Source organism: Lissotriton vulgaris, chromosome 2_1 (genome assembly GCF_964263255.1).
Source record: "Lissotriton vulgaris chromosome 2_1, aLisVul1.2, whole genome shotgun sequence".
In the NCBI taxonomy this organism is placed as follows: Eukaryota; Metazoa; Chordata; class Amphibia; order Caudata; family Salamandridae; genus Lissotriton; species Lissotriton vulgaris.
In genome coordinates this window covers 403,869,826-403,890,255 of record NC_141687.1, presented here as the reverse complement: position 1 = coordinate 403,890,255, position 20,430 = coordinate 403,869,826, and the positions used below count along the sequence as shown (strand labels likewise).

Genomic DNA, 20,430 nt, shown 5'->3' with positions numbered 1-20,430 from the left:
TCACAGGGAGGAGGAGTGCGACACCTCTACCTGTTGCTGCTATACGGGAGATAATGAGTGCCCATATCCCTCCACAAAGGCCACTCGGACACCCACTGGGCCGCTGGCGGTATAGTCGAACAACAGAGACACCGCCCAAATCGGCCACCAGGCTGCTCAAAAGCAGCCCTCAGCTGGAACTCAGACCCCGGCCCCTCGGGCATTGCCCGAATGCCCCCCCGACGCTGGTGACAGTAGCGTCACGATTGGCTTAGGGGAGTCTGGGAGGCTGAGTACCTTCGTGCAGCCGAGAGTCAGGAAGGAGAAGAGGACAGAGGAGAGGTAAGTGATCTTTTTTTATTTTTTCAACCCGCCCGCCACCCCCATTCTGTAGCAGCCGCCACTGCATATACCTTAATAAGCATGAATACACCAACACTGAACAACAGCATTTACCAAAAGAAACTTAAAGAACTCATTACTGCATCTTCATAGCTGCCAAGGTTTCAGATTGTTATGTGTGATATTTTCATGATTTCATTGTAATTAGGGGTGACACCAAGTTTTTTTGAAAGATTTTTTAAATGCAGTGCAAAATAGTGGGGTGCAAAGATATAAAATTGGTGCGTGAACAGACTAACAATTCTTAATCGTGTCAGTCACGATAAAGGATTAAAAACGTGAACGCCAGGACTAGTTTTAACAAATAGCTTTCATAAGCAGGAGTGGTCCTGCTTAGGACAGCTATTTGTTAAAACTTTGCACCCCACTATTTTGCACTGCATTTAAAAAATCTTTCAAAAAAACTTGGTCCCACATATTCTATCTTGCTCATCTTGGTAAATACACCTTCCTGACAGTCGCAAGCTCTGATGTTTATAGAGCTAGTCTGTCATTTTGCACACCAAAGGATACCCAAATGATGAAGCTGATCACCAGGTTTGGTGAATGATGGGAATCCATATACATACATTTTTATGTCTATTTGCCATTTCACAATTCTGATTCTTAGTAGGAACTTCTTTTTTTGTTCTCTTATTTTCTAGACGCTGGAGTATATTCTGGATGTATATGCCACCAACACACCACATGTTGAAGTTCCTAAAATGGAACATAAAAGGAATGGGGTCTATGATCAAATGTCACAATGTGTATAACTACCTAAGAGGACAGGGCATTCAAATAGCCTTACTACAAGAGAACCACCTACTTAAAGGTGAAGTTGAGATATTACATAGATGATAGAGGGGGCAGATTTTTGCAACTACCTTCTCAGCCTATGCCCGGGGAGTATTAATCTGGATAAGGGCAGCGGTCCCTTCTGAACCAATACACACTTTTATAGAAAAGGAGGACAGATACCTGCTCCTCGCGGGGAAGCTGTTCGGCCGTGATGTCACATTCGGCAGTGTGTACACATCCAACCAGGCTCAGGTGGCCTTCCTTGCTCGCCTCTCAGCCCAGATGGCCGACCTAATGGGGGGACATGCCGTGTTGGGAGGTGATTTTAACTGCGTTGCAGACACTTCAGTGGAACGCTCCCATCCCCTCTTTCCAGGCACGCAGACTCATCACACAGTATTGAGGGTTCGAGACTGGAAAAACCACTGGGGGTTAATAGATATCTGGAGGGTACAGCGCACGGAAGACAGGGAATATTCTTTCTTCTCCCCTATACACCAATTAAACATAAGATTGGACACCTTCCTGTGTACACCAGCCTTTAGTGGCTCCATCATACATACTAAATACCTGGGGCGGACCTTCTCGGACCACAGGCCATTATTGATGATTCACCAGCCCCTATGACGGCACCTACCCACCCAGATTCCTTTATGGAGACTCAACCCTCTGATGTTGGAAGATGTTCCATTCAGAGAATCCTCAAGCACCCTTATTGAGACATTTTCCCTATTAATGCACACACTGGAACCATAGCATTCGTGGAGTGGAAGGCGTTGAAGGTAGTGCTGAGGGGACACTGCCTGGGCTAGTGGGTTGGAGTGCAGAGGGAACTTCATCAGGAATTGTTAAACTTAGAGGATAAGCTACAAACACTAGACAACGCACAGGGACTACACGCCCCTGTCTCAAAAAGCCTGCAGGAGATGCAAACGTGCTACAATGATACATTGGAGAGGTTGTGATGTCATGATTATAAGGAAGACCTAGATAGAGTCCAGGGGGAGGAGGGAAGAGCTGGTTGCCTACTAGCGTGGTTGATCAGGCCAGAGACCCAAGGGACACCGATTACGCACGCTCAGACTAAAACAGGCATATCCGTCTATCACCCAGAAGCAATTAACGCTCCGCGAATACTATGAGACGTTATATGCAGCCCCCGTCAGTTCCACAGTTGGAGCTTAGAGATTTTCTAGCTCCCGTACCACTCCGATCGCTAGACAGACAGGCACGATGGGAGGCCCAACCATGGCTACAGGTAAAACACCGGGACCGGACGGCCTTCCCATGGAGTTCTACTCGAGGTAGGGCTCCAATCTGGCACCACACCTATTGACCCATGTATGCTCAGTCTATCCGACTTGGAGGCCTCCCCGAAACTATGTAAAACACGTTTGTGATCCCGCTCCCCAAAACATCAGCATTGGGTGCCTGGATGGTGGATTATAGACCACTCTCCATGCTCAATATGGATTTCAAGATACTCAGCAGGATCTTGGTGCTCGGATTGCTCCAACATATGAAAACCCTCTTACATACTGACCAAAATAGTTTTATCCTGTCCCGTAATAACTCCTATAATTTGCGAAGTCTCTTCTCCGTGCTTAGTCCTTGCTCTATCATTCCGAAGCACGATCCTTTGCAAGGGCTGCTATCTTTTCAATCGACCTGGAAAAGGCCTTTGATACAATATGCTGGGATTACCTATTTGCGTTAATGATACGCATGGGCCTCGCGGAAGGGTGGGTGAAATGGGTGCAACTTTTTTATGCATGTCCTACGACAGGAGTTAAGATGGGTAAAACAGTATCTGCACAATACATGATCACACTTTCATTCGCTTTAGCAATTGAACCACTAGCTGCATTGTTTCGACAGTGGGGTGGAGGTATGGGACTTACAGTGGATGGGCGGCATCATACCATTTCCCTCCTGAAGACGACCGTCTGATTTATTTGAAAGACGCTGTGGTGGGTTCTGATACAGCTCTACAGCTTCTGGCTCGTTTTGAACTACTATCTGGCCTATGGGTCAATAAAAATAAAACTTACCTAACCCCAATGGCTGGACCCCTACCCCGACCTGCGGCCCTACCTGTCGATCTTAATTGAGTACCCAACATATTTAAATATCTTTGGATTCATATTTTACACTCCAGTGGACGATCTGATTGAGGTCAATCTAGATAGGGCACTTCGCTCCATCTGGTCATGTGTGCTCTTTTGGCGTACCCTGCAACTACTCATAATGGGCAGGATTTCCCTGATAAAAATAGTCATGCTACCCAGTCTCCTTTTTTTTGTCTACTTGCCAGCCTTGATGCACACAGGGTGGTTTCGACAGTTGGATTCTCTGCTGCAGGACCTGATATGGGAATACAGGCGGCAGAGAGTGTCATTGAAGATGCTACAATGCCCCATGGTGGAGGGAGGCCTGGGGGTGCCGGACTTTGAGCTCTAGCTCCTGGCTGCTCAGCTGCATTGGATGCACAATGGCTAGAGGGAGTGAACACGGAAGGGACTTTTTTGATGAAACCCAACACGCATTCCTACCTCTTACTGGCTAAGTTGCTCAACTCCACAACCATAGTCCCTTACCGGTCAATTTTGCACAACACAGCAGGTAAGTAGCGCGCTTTACAAATTCCTTGATTGATTGATTGATTGAATGCTGGAAACGATGCATGGCCAAACTGACTGTGTTCCCTATGTACACCCCAGTGTTGCCTCTGGTTGACTTACCCCACAGTGATCCACAATCGATATTCACAACAGTTCAATTGACAAACTGGACAGAGGCCAGGTTAGAGACTGTAGGTGACTGCTACCAGGAGAAAACATTGATCCCGTTTGAAGAACTGGTGGACAATTGTATACTCCCCCTGGGCCAGTTTCTACAATATGAAGCACAGACACGCACTTTTGGAAAGCTATGCGGAATGGGCGGGGAGGAACCGTAGACATATACTGTATTACACTCATTGATCACCCTAGGCACAGCTGGACATCAAGTAACATGGTTATATGGCGCATTGCTCAGTGAGACCCTCACCCCGCTACACATGTTGCAGAGAAAGTGGGAAATGATCATAGATAGCGAACATATGGATGTTGAATGGCGCAAAGTTTTTGCATCTCCTAAAAAGGTCTCCTGCAACACACAATTGAAATATACACAATTCAATTTTGTACCCATGACCTATATGACACCTCACCGCCTCTACGTTACATATCCAGGGGAATTGCATAGCTGCCTAAGATGTAACCATAGTGATGCAGACTTCATCCACATTACCTGGAATTGTGCTGGGTTACGCACATGCTGGGATGCAATACTATCCATGATCAAGGATACCTTGGGGCCTATATTAAATTCCACGGTTCAGGTCTGCTTACTGGGGCTCTTTCCCAACCGCCCAAGCGAAAAGTTGGAAATAGATTTATAGACCTGGCCATGGTGTTGGCCAAAAGAACGATAGCACTGGCCTGGTAGTCTGCTACTGAGCCACGGGTAGGAGCCTGGGACTGTGAGGTAATCAGCTGGGCCGGAGCAGAGAGTATAGTCCTGAACAGGGAGGAATTAAAGGGACTGCGGCAACGCCCCACTGCCGAACAATGGAAAGAAATATTGATAGCCTAGGAGCATCCGACACAGACAGGTAGAGAAGGAAAGGCAAGCGGGGACACGACCGGCTAGTAGAAACTACTTGGCTGAAACCTGCTAAGAACCCCTCCCCCCGTACCCGTACTGATGATAGCAACCCTTTCCCCCCCAATACGAGCACGCACCACAAAAACACAAGACGCAAGCCATATGGTGAGACTGGATATAATTGGAAAGTCCCCCAGCCACAAGCTGCAGATTAGCAGACATCCCAGATTAAAAAATTCTGGTACACATACCCGTCACTCTTCTGCATAAATTTAGTTTAAACTCTCAGCATGAATGTTTGGTTATCTTCCACAGATACTCCCCTGCCTGAGCAGGTCGGTTTATAAATGAAAGAGACATGAATGTATAGGGCACATATACGGAGATGCACAGCTATGACAATAGCAGCAAAATAGGGTCTTGGCACAATGACTCAGAATGTTGTGTTAAATATACTCTGTATTATGCGTTATAAACCTGAACCTGTACTTGATAACGAGAAATGCGACCTGCATAGCAACGGAATGTGGAAACAGAATAATGCTGAATTCCTATGTGCTAACATGCCTATGTATAAAATGCAAATAAAATAGGTGTAAAAAAAACAAGGGCAAATAGCAAGAGAGGACGACAAATTAAAGTGCCGAGGTACTAAGGGCAACCAGAGCAACTAAAGAGACACCATTTGCAATTTTTCGGTTAAAAACTCAGGGATGGACGACCCAATTAGGCACATAGGGGCTGATTTAGAGTTTGGCAGAGAAGGTACTCTGTCGCAACTGCAACAAGTGTCCTTTCCGCCAAAATTAAAGCTCCACCCACCTGATTTTTAAGCAGGCGTACCTTAAGTACTCCAGCAACAGACACTACTCAGTCTTGGTCGCTGACATACTCCCTAATCTGTCGAGCCGTCGAAGATTTAGCAATTCAACTGTCCACCTAATTTAAAATGGGGAGTCGAATGGCCATTTTTCACTTCCTTGGTTGGAGGGTCATTAGTGTTTGTATTTTTAAAATCTTTTGGGGGGGGGGTTTGTATTTGAAAATACAAAAACATGTTAAAAGTTTAACGGACAGTACCATCATTTTGACGGTACATCCATCAAGTGTTTAATACATTGACAGGATCCACTGTGACGGCAGTTTCCTCTAATGTTGAGAGGTGTTCGCAGGGCCGACTGATATCGCCTAATTTGGAAGACAGGAGACTCTCAAAAGGGCAGGAGTAAAGTGCTCTGCTATACCAACAAATTTACGGAATTAGCCCGTTAAATCTTGTATTTGAGCATAGCTTTCAACCATAAATGAAGTCACTGAGAAAATACAGCCTGGTGCACTTGCTTGACCACACCAACTCACCCCACCCTCATCTGATGTCATTAAAGGACTCATCTCTAGGCTTTCCAACGGATGTACATGTAGTTAACAGTAAAACTCTGTGTAGAATAAAAAACACATGTTTGGGGAGTGAGAGAAAAGGCTTTTATAAACATTTGGAGTTAAACCGTGGCAGAAATCCCAGAGCTTGCACTAGCTGGAACATGCCAATGCGACTGCAATGTGCATAAAGCAGACCATTGAAGAGTTCTACATAAAAGAGGAGTGACTCCTACACTACTGTAGGCGTAACTAAAAAAAGGGATATGGTACAGGACACTGGCAGCACTCTTATAGTAAACAGTGACAAAGTCAATAGGTTTGGCATTGGCTACCAGCCTTATTTTTGGGTTTGTCAATGATCTTTTCTAAATACCAATTTCTCATTATTTTGACATGGTCCCCTGGCCTTTCTGGCCCAGTTAACTGGTGATCCCATGAGTCTTTACTCATACCAAACAAGTGCTGCCCCAATTTCTATCAATCTTCTTGCTCATCTTTTTTAAGGTCTACCACAGGGATCAGAAGGGAAGTGAGTCTGGAGGCCAAGGCTAATAAGCACTACATGTAATTTAAAGATTAAAAACTACCCAAAAGAAGGAACAGAGCAAACAAAAGTAGATGGCTAGTAAATCAAAGATATGAGCAGGAGGGGTGGCCTAAAGGATAATTAGACGATAGTGAGACAAATACTGTATCAGATTTGAAAAGGTCAGGATCACACACAGGGGATAACCATAGCGTAACTGCAAAGTCAGAGCTGAACTAATGCACGGAAGCAGGCATGCAAATAGGACTGCTTGTCTCCATGTACAGTCATCTTTTATTTATCAACACTGATCCTCCCTCCTCGACCAATGCCCACTTAACTTTGTTAGTAAATCTGCATAGCTGCAAGTTGGATAACACCCACTTTTCAACCAACCATTCGCTACCACGTGACAGGAAAAAGAAAATGGTTTTAGGAAGAACCTAAATTTCGGTGTTAGTCATAGTACCAAATGTCAGCAACTGACTGTCATTGTGAAGCGTGTAATATCCCTAGAGCTCAGATTATCTGATCTAGCTACCAATCTGAGAAGTCTAAAAGACGGATGTTTGCTTTAGGCTGTATCGCTCACACAGCAAAATGATTTTATATTTCTGTAGTGTGTGCACATCTCGGAGACTGGAGTTTTTGGGGAGCACGCACTCACTCGGGGGATGGGATCCTACAGCACAAATGTTTCATCGGTGATAGCGGCTAAATGGCAGGTGAGCTATGCACTCAACCGAACACAGATTAAGAGTGCACTGAAGAAAATACGGTCAGAAAACTCAGCAAAGGTGTTGAGAACTGTGCACACTTCAGAAAGGTATCCAACGACAATGGAAAAGCAGAGGCCATGCTCCAACAGCAAGAGGTTCATTTGGTATCTTTAATGCTCTGGAGCCGGTCCAACGCATTGATTTCCTGCGGTCTGCACTACACTGCACACTGACAAGTAGAGGCAAACAGCATCACAGAGGGTGACACTTATTTAATGGCTGTAGAACGAACACAGTGAAGTCACAGACAAAGAATATGACCTCATTGGAGAAAGACTAACCTAACCAAGGTAGAAAGCGTTGGAAAATCTGCTGGATATATTCCGGTATCTATGGCAAGCAAACCATTCTCTATGGCAACTATGGCATTATAGTTATTCCTTCATGCAAAATCATCCACCTCAGAACATAACAGAAATGCTATTATAATCAACTATATATATCGTGCTTTTATCATTAGAGTTTTCCAGGAATTTTTTCATACATACAATTGAAAAGGGGGGGCCGCTCGGCCCTCCCGCCCACATGGTGGTGCGGCGCGCCCCCCCCCCCTCCTCCGGCCTCTGGGTGGTGGGGTGTGTCGCGCTGCGATGACCCGCGCGGTGCGCCCCATCACCTATAGGCTGAAGCCGGCCCCGTGACCCGGAAGCGGCTAATTAGCTTCCGGGTCACAGGGGCGGGCTGACCGGGGGCGGGCCAACTGGGCCGGCGACCCCCTGGGGCAATGGGCAGTTAAGAGGGCCAAGGAGCGAGCTGGGCGCCCTCTTTGCCCCTGGCTCGCTCCCTGCACACCTCGTTGCCCCCACGTTCGGGGCCGTAAATTTCCCCACCCACCAGCCCCAAAAATGCAAGCTATTAAGCAAGTAGGAGTGAAATGATATGAAATTGTAACATAGGCGTTTTTTCCCCGTTAGTGTGATATTTGGACATGACTATTTGAACTTAGGCCTTTTTCCCGTTCCAACTGTGATTTCTTGTGTGCAGTGATGCTTTATATTTACTTAGGCCTTTTTTCCCGTTATATAGCTGTAATTAAAATCTATGATGTATTGTGCTGTGTGCTTAGGCCTTTTTTCCCTTAGTAGTATTGCATGCCTTGGTCGTAATGGTGTAGTTGAGTGTAGTTGTCCTTTAGTTAGGTTTTCTTTTTCTCTAGGTCCACCGTCGTATTTATTAAGGGGTGGTCAGGCAGTAAGGTCATGATCGGTGAGCAGCAATTTAAGGTCCTAAGGGGGGCGTCTCCATCCACGGAGGCGGCGGCCCAGGGGGAGGGGCCACTGGTCCCTTCTAGAACTTCAGGGGCAGGTATATCCGCTAGCTGCTAAAAATGCGGGGGAGGGAGTCACGCTTTCCTTAGGCCAGTAGCCACCCCGCACATACACCATGACGTCAGCTTATGACGCAGAGTGTAAGGGCCCTCTTTATTGGTTAAATGGAGTTCACGATGCCGACGGGGTAGGCATCCCCTGTCGCGCATGTGCACCTGTAGGTAAGGGCGTGGTAGTAGGACTTGACACCGGTTAGCGACCTTGCCGTCGGGCCAGAAATGTTAGAATGCAAATTTCAGGCAGGATGTTAGATTCGGATAGGAAACACGCTGTATTAGACTTTTGTTAAGGTTAGCCTTGGATACTTGTCTTTAATACTGTAAATCTAATGTCCGGAAATGTTGTATTCTAACATGTGAATGTCATTTTTGATATGCAAAAATTGTATTGTTTTATATAATAAATACGGCCGAGGGGTCCCTGACCCCCCGCCTTCCAAAGACAACTTGCTATGTAATTCCTCAAGGTTGGTGTGGGAGCTGGGAGGGGCGGGTAGCCAGTCACGGACCATGTATCCTTAGCGTAAACTCGACCCCAATTATCCATAGCGCAAACTCGACCCGAAGGTATGAAAGCGCTTTATATGAGCACCAGTTGCATTACAGATGGGCACATTCATGTTTTTGTTAGGCACAGGGAGACTCAGTGATTTGCCCAGAATCACACAATGTTGAGTGTTGCTGCCGAGACTCAAACCCGGTTCCCCAGCTTCAAAGTCGACCGCTCTAAACTGTTAGGCATCAACCACTTCAAAATGGCACTCATTTATGGATCTCTGAAGGACGAGAGGTTGGGATTCAAACCTTCGACGTACGGATCACAAAGGTGGATGGTGATAATTTAAGACTGGACTCAACTATATCGTAAACTGAAATATGATATTGCTACTACTCACCCTTATAACAGCAGTACCTTTTTACTAGACCCCAAAAGGCTCAAGCTAATTACCCTTCAATTTACAGAGGACGTTCATTATTGTTTCAAATACTCTTGGGTGGCGAGGATGAATATCAATGGACGGAGTGAAATCGGCTAAATGCAGTAGTAAATATGGTTTGGTGAAGCTATAAAGTTTGGAAATGTCAGAAAGTTAACAGTTTTGAAATGGGACATCCACGTCAATGACAGAAGGTGCACTATGTAAATAGTACAACATTAAGTCCCTGGAGAACACATTACAAATTTGTTTGCTGCTGTGTATACTAGATGGGATGAAAAGACAAATATAGAATTTTTAAAAGTGCTACTTTTATGTACTTTATAAAAAGCTCTATGAGTTGCTACTGGTTTTATCGGCCTGCATAAAAACAAAGTGTAGAAGAAATAGGAAGATTTACTTTTCAACAGTTACAATGATAGCTACAAAGGTCGGGCTCTTGGATCTGGCAGGAAAGGTGTCACCAGCACCATGTCACAAGTGCTGGGTGTGGTAACTTTAGGGGGAAGCACATTACTTGTCAAAAAGTATTTATCATTTTGTTAAGTGCCAGTATGTCTCAGGATCCTAGTCAGGTTGATGGGACTGTTTTTCAGAAGCCGCTGGCAGTGACACTAATGGACCAGCAGGCAAGGCAAGCTATTGAGCCCGAGGCACTCTAGCAGCATGGGGTGACTTTCTGTGTTGGAGGAACTTTTCTGCCAGAAACCAGATTGAGAGTCAGACAAGCAGGTTTGTAAATGTAAATGTAAATGTATAGGCATTTATATAGCGCACTACTTACCCGTAGGGTCCCAAGGCGCTTCGACCTCTGCGAAACCCTTCCTGGCTTCCCTGAGAGATGGTCCCTTAATGGGTATCTCCAGGCATCCCCGGCGGTCTGGTGGGGCCGTTAGTGAAGATGAGGCAAGCTAATGCCCAGAGTTGCCGAGTGCGATCGCTGATCAGAGTGGGCACCGAGGCGAGAGAATTATCGAGCCCGCTGACCCTGGTCCAGAATCCTGCCGCGCCGGGAATCGAACCCTGGTCCCGGGCCGTCCTCTGCTCTCGGGTCTGCCGCCTCTAACCAGTGAGCCACACTACTTCACCACAACGCCTTAAGGACAACGTATAAATATTTCATTTGAAGGCCGTATTGTCAGTGGAGAAAACGGAAACTCCCATTATCACTGATGTTAGTCCGGTCACATGGTGTCATAGACACACTGTAGAAGAGGACAACATTTTTTACGTGAGCTCCCCCCTTTAAACAAAAAATCCCGATTTTTCACTGATGTAATCTACCACCAAGCTGCTTCTAATTACTAAAAATCATTCCTTGCACAATCCAAAGAAACAATGCAGGGAACTGGTAAGCCTTATTTCCCTGCAATTAACAACTGTGGTTGGTACCAGGGCATTAATCCAGGCCATTCCCTGAAGAAGCTTGTATAGTTGCCCAGGAGATGGTTTTAATAACTTGTGATGGTGAGCACACATCTTATACTAGATATCTATTTTGGTGGACATATACATGAGATTGCGGCTCTTCAAGCTAAATTTCCTCTGCTTTTCTACTTTTTTTCTGATACTGTACATGTATTCTTGCCTGCCTGGTTATCCCTAGCCAACTGCCTTTTTGGTAATAAGTATAATTGTGGCAGCTGTACGTTTGACTACACGTCTGGCAAGAAACAGAAGTATTGTTGTAGAAAACATAATACAGCCTTCCACACGAGTAGAACATTTAATATGCAAACACAGATTGTACATAAGAGCACATTTCAGGAGAAATGTTTTTAATCTTTCTTTACTACATATTTTGAGGCATTATTAACCTTCCATCTCCATGTACAATCTCCTCTCTCTCGTGTGCGGAAATAGGTAAATTGCCTAGAAGCCGTTTTCACTAATTTCATAGTAGGACGACTCAATTATGATCAAGGCACTTTAACAACAGTATATCTGTGTGGTCTAAATTACATGCAACCCACATTATAAATGCATACCCACCAGCTGCGTCTAATCACAGGATCAGACCAGCTAAACGATTTTGAAACCTCTAAACATTGGTGCTGCAACAATTTTCAGAGTGGGAGTGCTGGCATCAACGTTACATCACTAAAGGTGTCGGGATCGTGAAAAATCTAAGTGTCACCCAACGAACAAACACACACATATATATATATATATATATATATACACATATACACACACACACCATCTCAAATGATGAGCATGTGAATTTGGCAGGAGAGTGGCATCGATATAGTATGTAGCTGTGGTGCATTTTGGAGCATAAGGTCGCAAATATATTACTAAAACATGGTGTGGTAGTGAGCTATCATTTACAGAAGGCACATTTTCCATTTAATTTGCCTCACCATTTGCACTGACATGCAGTTTTACTGATAAAACGATGTAGCGCACAAATGATAAAATGTAGAAATCCATGTTTAGCAAATATTTACCATTTACACATCACCAAGTAAAGTATCTTGAAATGTTTTTATTCTATTAAAATCTGTTTCCTTCACACTTCGAATTCCAAAACGTGTTTTGTGCTTCCCCATCAGCTGATATATTCTGAAATATCTGCACAGTTATTTTACAGGTATAGAACTGTTCTGTGTTACAAAAACCGACATTCTACAGCCTTTCCTTTCACATTCCCTGTACCCTTAGTTCACTTTGCAAAATCCTCTCACAATCTTGCTATCAACATCTGCCGCCAGAGAAAGCAAGCACCAATCACCATGTTACAAGAATAAGCAGCCATGTGTTAGAAGACATTGCCTGACATTTGCTTTCTGTCTAGAAACGTTCAGTAAATGTGACAAGATAAAAATAACATTTAAAGGCATATTTCTTGTTCATTCATCTACTGATCCTGCTTAGTTATTTAGGGGTTTCTGCAGCACGCCTATGGGCTCTCAATTTTACTTTTCGGCAGTCTTATTAGAAATCGGTGTCTGCCATTAAGGTTTTTCGCATGAGCTGAGTGACATGTCTGAAATGTATGTGATGTAATTTTGTTACGCCCATCTCGATAATGAAGCAAGTGTGCTGTTAAATATTTTGCAATCTCGGAGTTTTGGCTTTGATGATACTCAATTATGGAGCCTCTGCTACTTACTTGTAAAATGGGGTGTGTGTGTAAAGGCTCACGGACTCCTGTATATATTTGGGCAGTTCCCTTCTTAAGTATCGTGGTGCAAATGATGCCCTACCAGGATCTAGGTAGCACAATATTCAGCCACCACTGCAATTGGAGTATTCTCTCCCTAAACAAACTGACATTCTAACACTGTAAATGCAGAACATCGTCTCTGGCAGAGAAGTAGCAAACTGACAGACAGGCCAAGAACCAAAGCAAGGCAGTGTTTAAGCGGGTGTTCAAGAAGCTAACAGTATACATTATAAAGTGATAAAAGCTAACTTTTATCAATGCATCAAGCAAATTAAAAAACAATCAATACCTGCATCACCACCACTGCTGAACAGCACATATGTAGTGAAGCTCATAGAATACAACTGTCAAACAGAATCAAAGTTCCAATTTCACCTGTGTATTCAAAAATACATTTAGTAGAAGAGTTTGATTTATATCCTAAGTTTGGCTTGGCCTCACTGCTATCACTTAAATGTCATTCCAAAATTGTCCTAAAAGCCTCACCAGAACCTACAAATAAATACAATAATTCTCTATCCAAGGTTGTATGGTCCATGACACGTGATTTGGTACACCTATGCTGAGAGGGGAAAGTACCAATCTACTGTATTCTACAGAGAGGACTAAAACAAATATTCTATAGAGCAGGCACCGACAAACAAATCCCAATTCACATTCCCATCAAGGAGCTTTTATGAATTAAAAATGAAATATTTGTACGGCACTGCATGCAGAAAACCACACCATGGGGTACATTTCTCAAAATGTTTTGATAAGTGTATTGCCACCAGAAACACCTTTTATTTTATGAAAGCAGCACTGTTTAGTTATCTAATTAAGCATTTGCTTCGAGCTGCTTTGGGAGTACAGCAGATTAACAAAAACAATCAGGAGGTTTCAATTGAGCAAAATACAACCATCAGAAGCAGTCACCGATCTCTGTGAATAAATAAAAGACAATCTGACAACCTCGAGGTCAACAAAGTGTAACAGACACGCAATGTGTAGTAGGTCGTTTTTTACACTGAAAGTCATCAGAACAACTAACTGTGCACAGAAATACGTCAAGAAACTTTTCAGTTAAGCAACGAAATAATAACTCTATCAAAGAAGAACAGAAACATCATCACAATAATTGGTGATTTTGGGCTAATTTGATGTCCTTGCCCAAAACAAGGTTCCATGAAACCATATGTATGAAAAATAACTAAAAGGAAATCAACAATCCTTCAGGATATCAAAAATGGCAACACTTACCTTGGCACAATAAAGCATCCAGAGTTCATAGAGCCTCTCGCTGGACGCCATATCTCCACCACGCCCTTTTCTCATAAATTTTCTTTAAGATCCAGGGGTCTTCATTTTGTTGTCTTCAGGCTTCTTTGGTTGGTTTATGATACAGTCTTCCGAAAATCTTCCCAGTCAAGCAGAGGACGAACACAGACTGTCCTCCCCCTCTCAATAGACAATCCTGTCCCAAGGGAACCATTTAGGGTGGAGCAGAAACGCCGCCAAAGCAGACCTGGACTTTGAGGAAAGTTGTCAACACTAGATAGGTTGAGAAGAAAAATCATTCAGGTTTTCAGCCACAGAACACTCATCGACCACGCAAGGAACTGAAATTGCTGATCATCTCCCAACGATACGAAAACTTTATCCAATAGAAAATGGTATTTTCACACAAGGAACAAAGTCGTGGTGGAAATCTCAGGATCTACATCTGATGATTTATCTAAAGGAAATAGAAATGACACCACAATTACATTGTGTAAAACGTCTGAATAAAACAAATACTCTTATGAATAATAACATAGTCTTCCCAAGAGACTCTTGACAATGCAGTGGAAAGTCAAACTGGCACTGCATATTTTCATGCATATCATGCATATTTTGATAAACAAGGGTTTCAGAAAAAATCCTTCATAAAGAGGTGGTTTTAATGAACTTATTTTCACCCCAATAAAACACCGCGGATAGTATTATGTTGTGCTACCCAAACTGCTAAGAGGGCACAAGGCACACCACACCATTACATTGACCAACACGTAGTCTATCAATGAAGGATTTGTAGAGCACGGCAATTCAACTGTGAGGGTTTCAAGGTACTAGAGAGTGTAAGCTGCTGTGTAGTGATCTGTTCATTCAAACAGCCAGGTCTTGAGTTCCCTCCTGAATTCATGGAGCGATGAGGTGTAGGAAGAGGCCGTTCCAAGACTTGGACTCCAAGTGCCCTATGCAGTTTCCACAGCAGATCCAGGGGGTGTCTGCAATGAAGAGGGGGGTGGATTGCAGGTGTCTGGTCAGTCTGTAGAAGGCCATGTGTTTGATGATGTATACTGGTCCTTTGTCGTGCATGGCCTTGTATGCGTGGGTCAACATCTTGAAGTGACATCTCTTCCGAACCTGGGGGGGTGGGGTGGTGCAGTGTAGTTTCTTGAGGTGTGGTGTGATGTGGGTCCCTTTGACAATCCTTGAGGGATGCTGCAGATCTCCTTGGTTTCCGAGCTGTACGCTGGGAGATGGATTCTCTAGTTCTTCCAGTGAGGTATGAGGCGATCCATTTGAGGGCATTTCCTTGGATTCTGATGCGGTCAAGTCTGTTGATCAGGATGTGGCGAGAGACAGTGTCGAAGGGAGCGGACAGGTCCCGTAGGATGAGGACTGCCTTTTGTTGTGGCTGAGGAGGGTCCTGTAGTGGTCGGTGGCTGCAATCAGGGCTGTTTCGGTGCTGTGATTGGCATGGAATCCAGAGTGAGAGGGGTCCAAGAGGTTATGTGTTCCATGTGTTCAGTGATTTGCTGGTTGATGGCCTTTTCGAGAACCTTCCCTGCGAAGGAGAGCAGGGAGAAGGGCCAGTAGTTATTCAGTTCTGCTAGGTCAGCAGACAGTTTCACTTCACTTCAGCATGTTTTCAGTCCTCAGGGAAGGAGGACGAGGTGATGGAGATGTTCAGGACTTTCTTGAGTTTGTCACCAATCGTCTTGCTTCAGAGGTTAAAGATGTGGTGGAGACATGGGTCGGTGGGCGCTCCCAAGTGGACGGTGTTCTTGATGGAAATTGTAGCTTGAGTTGTGAGTGGGTCACAGTGGGTTAACAGGTATTCAGGTTTAGTGTTTGAAGGTGTGCGCAGGTTGATGCTGTCGGCAGCAGGGATTGGGACTTGAAGTTTTCGTAGATGACTGTGGTGAGTGAGACAACAGAGTGTACATTGCAATCAAACAACATAACAAATTGTATTAAAGTATTGATAAGTCTTTACTCCGAAATTTCTCATGTTAGGGGGGATTAAAATATCAGGCAAGTCGCAGTGGTTTTGGAGAGATTAGGCATCTGAGAATATATCACATTCAACCCCTCATGCCCCCCTACAACACCCTTACACATTTGACATACAGCATATTGTAAAACACTTAATAAATTAAAATGGCATAATAAACTTGGTCCAATCTCTGAATAAGTTCAGATAAATAATGTTAGAAATAACTAGAGTACAAAAATTGATTTGGGCAATCTTTTTAAAGGCCAATATTAACAGACTGCATTAAGACAAAATTATGAAATTACAACACATCTTTATGATACTAGCTATTGGTGCTAACATTTTAAAAGAGGCATCACAACTGAGAGTCCATCAACTGTTCCTGTGGCAAATTTCCAAATATACTTACTTATTCCATGGGTCTTTTGAAGGTGCGCTCAAAAAGGCACAGTAGGCTACAAAATCCAGCATAACACAACACTGTTCAAGCAGGCACAGCAATGCAACTTAAGGTTTAAAACATTATGGTTGATTTAAAATATCCACATATCTTTAAGATATGGTCACTTATCGCACCACCTGCCACTGTGCCAAGAGAGAAACAAACACTGCCAGAAACAATACTTCTGGCTTTTTTGTAGCAGTACATGTAAACACAGGCATTCACAAATGTTTTATAAGCATGTTGCATGCAAAAATTATGTTTACTACAGTAAAGCCTGCCCTACTGGTTTTGCCAGGGCATGGAAAAACGAACAGAAAGGATTACTTCCTGCATATTGTGCACCAAGTAGATAAAGAACTGAATGTGACAAACAGTGTTATGCTTCGGTACTTTTCGAATTTAAAATAATCCCTGGTGTATTATAATGGAAGGAGTTGCTGGAAGGTGGAATACTACAAAGTAGCCAATAGCATGAGGGGGAGACTAACACCCCTCTGGGGAGAGCCAACGCCCGCAATATGTATAGTTGAAATAACTGATTCCAAATAAGGCTTACTGAGATCTGCATGGCCAAGCTAGATCTAAAAAATGCCACACACAAAAGGCCACCTCTGCATAAAACACATAATGACATTGTTGAGGTTATGTGGGAATTCCCCCACGGGCCACAATGGGTCCATGAAGGATGGCACTGAGAAGGAAGCTCCAAGGCGATAAAAAAAAAACATGTCATAACCTTCTTGAAGGCAAGTGCTGCGTGGACGGCAGTAACTGTACATCTTGTGACACTACCCGCACAAATACCTCTGCTTTCTGCCACACATTCACAGTCTACGAACAGGTAAAGAATGTCTCACTGGTCATGTGCTCTGCCGTTTACAGCTGCTCTTTCCTATGCTGGAGAGCGAAGGTTAAATGTCAAAATATAGGTCGCTTCAAAAGACTAATAACTGCACCAACAATATCTTGTAACACTAACAGAGAAGGAGGATCGCAATAGGAAATACACATTTAAAAACTCACTAGCCGCTGGATCCGACTACTCTTTCATTCCCATTATTCCGAACAAAATACTACATGGCTTTTAAAAGAACTACGATTGAGTGGTGACTTACTATTAAACATGAAACTCAACAAACCACATTCACATGAAGACTGAAAGGCAGATCAGCCTATCTGGTGGTAGGACAAGTGTGGGTCCCACATGCCAATAATGAAATGTTCACTAGTCGTACGCTTGTATAGGAAGAGGTCACAACTGCCATGATTTCACCGTTAGTAAGACAAAGGATAGGCCACAGCAGGTGAGGTCAATCGAATGAACAATACAAAGAAGTTAACCGAGGATAAATATGGAGATACGCTCTGTAGTTTGAATCCCAAAACCCAAAACAATGTTGATGTTTTTTATGTAAACAGCATGCCTATTGCCCCGATCCAAACTTCCTGTGTTCTTGTCATTTAAATAATGACAGATCTAATGGCTGCACTTGCTTCTAGACCCCGCCTCTTGTGCAACTAAGCTCCCCATAATACTCTGTAATACGGAAAAACTCTTCGGAATGCGAGTTTCAAACTATTGTAAATGTTGCCAAAAGTACTAATATTATGATACTAACGTTGCGATTTTTTTTGTCACGTGATTACAGCGAGTTATAGGAACTACAAATAGACGTGTGTTCTTACGGCTAGGATAGGGCAAGCAGAGAATGCGCAATGAGCTGGAAAGGGTGAGTGTGCTTGGTAGGGATTGTACAGAAGACAAGTTTGGTAACGCAACAGGCGATGGGCAGTGAGCACAGAGTGAAAGGGCTCGGCTAGTGGCAGGGTCTGAGGGCTGGACAGAAAGTGGGCAAAAGGCACGCGCTGGAAGAAGGTAAGGTCTTTGAGGTGAGCACACAAGATAGGAGTATTTGAGTTAGGCACGGGGAGAGTAGTGTTGTTCTTCTTGTCAGGGGCACAAAAGAGATTATGGACCAGGGTCACGGTTTGTTTTCTCTTTTCTGACACGCCGCGGACAGTGACGCGCGTCAAGTCCCAGGTCCCCTGGGATGAAGGGTGGGTCTGACTGTTCCTCAGCATCCTCTCATTTCCTCCTTTGGGTCCTAACCGAATCCCCGCCCTACAACCACTACTGTAGAGTTGTACTCACCCCTTTACACTGCTGTGTGCCGGGGGCTCTGGTCGCAGAAGCTCCGCTGCGGGAATCCCGCTGCCTGCTCCTCCTGGCTCGGCGATGGGGCTGGGTTAGGAGGAGCGGGGACGCGTGCGCGTAACCCAGCACCAGCTGGCTTTGGAAAGGCTAGCGCCGTGCACGCACCAGCCTACTCCTCCCCGACTACATTCCTGGACACGCTCGGCCAACTCCCTGCGGCTGACAGCGCTGCCCGGTGACGGTATAGCCACTTAGGCTTAGGGGACAGCCGTGTCAACCTGCTACTTTAAAAAGGGAAGGGATTTATGCTTGATACGAGACTAATGTTTCGCAAACAACTTCGCAAAATAACCATAAAATGACAATTTTTTTGATTTCTTCAAACTGTTACATTTGCAAGTGCAACCATAGTATTATCAGGTTTGATTGACCTGTCTGTATTTATTGTTTTGTTGATAAAGTACCCGTTACGAATTGAGTGAAAAAGAATACCCCAGAGATCCGAAATTCCTAGATTTTTAAAACAAGTAGGCACTTTTTCAAGAGGACAGATACGTCATGATGATGAGCCTCACTAAAAGTTCAAAAAGCCACTTTTTAGAGGAACGTTATTGTCGAAACAGTTTAATGAAGGAGTATCAATGACGTAATTTACTCAAAAATAGAATTTTTGGTTCCTCTGAGTATTTTTATATTTCCAAAAGTTTCCTCATTTTCTTTTTTGCGCCAAAATCTACTGATGGTTATTTCTCTGTAAGAAAATTATTACAAACAGATGAAGTATGAGCCTACACACGCACTTCAAATAATTTCGTCGGTACCCTATTAATACAATTTTATTGAAAAGGTATGCTCTTAAAGATGGCCGCTCTCATAGCGAACGTAAACGACAGACGTGAAACCTATCCACTGACAGCCCTTTTCATTTCCGCGTTCAACTGCGAGTAGCTTGAGTGTCTCGCCTCGTTCTGAAACCTGGGCAGGGAGGTAAAAAATAAGAAGTAGCACTTTTGATTGGTTTACAAGTGACAGCTCCAAGCATGCCCCTTGGGGAATAAACACGTGACCGAAGAATCTGCCAGCACACACTCTGATAAAAGCCCCCAGGACTAAACGTCAGCCTAGCTGTTGCGCGTTTGTACACGGAAGGCCTTTCTAAAGAAATCTACTAGAATACGATTTATTGCTGTAGAATATAAGATGAATACTCAAAAGACCCCGACACACGAATGTAATACTTTCCAGGACTAGAACCAATTTTCGCATAGCTTCCAAGTTTTCTGATTGCTTATGTGTCGCTTTCGATGTTTTTTGAGTGCTTTTGTGTGAAATTTCGAATGACCATTTGATTGACACTTTAGCATGCGAGGAACAAAGTAGTTATGTTCATGTAACGAGATACGTTTCTGAAATTAACGATGTTTATGCGACGTGAATCTTAATAAACAGCCTTAAAACAACATTATCTACGTGTCAATCAGGACAAAAATCACATAGCAAGAAATTGGCTTTTTCTTTACTGTAATAATACTTAATTACTTTTTAGCAGGGATATTAAAAGAAATTGGCTTATTAGTTGAGAGGAATGGAAACCCCACTCAAATAATACCCACACTCCTTGTCATGGTGGGCCATAAAATTCACTAAATAAACATCTA

At 43.9% G+C, this 20,430-nt stretch overlaps 1 protein-coding gene across 2 annotated transcripts in view; it reads right to left on the bottom strand.

Annotated features, from left to right (window-relative positions):
* The window catches only part of NBEAL1 (neurobeachin like 1), a 916,399-nt gene extending 896,685 nt beyond the window's left edge, over window positions 1-19,714 (bottom strand). For both annotated transcript variants that reach the window (XM_086955272.1, XM_086955273.1), the window contains exons 1-2: window positions 18,770-19,714; window positions 14,171-14,645 (exon numbers count right to left, since the gene is read on the bottom strand). In XM_086955272.1, the coding sequence (XP_086811398.1) occupies window positions 14,171-14,245 (75 nt within the window). In that variant the 5' untranslated portion in view covers window positions 14,246-14,645; window positions 18,770-19,714. The remainder of the gene's footprint in view (window positions 1-14,170; window positions 14,646-18,769) is intronic.
* Window positions 19,715-20,430: the final 716 nt, after the last annotated feature.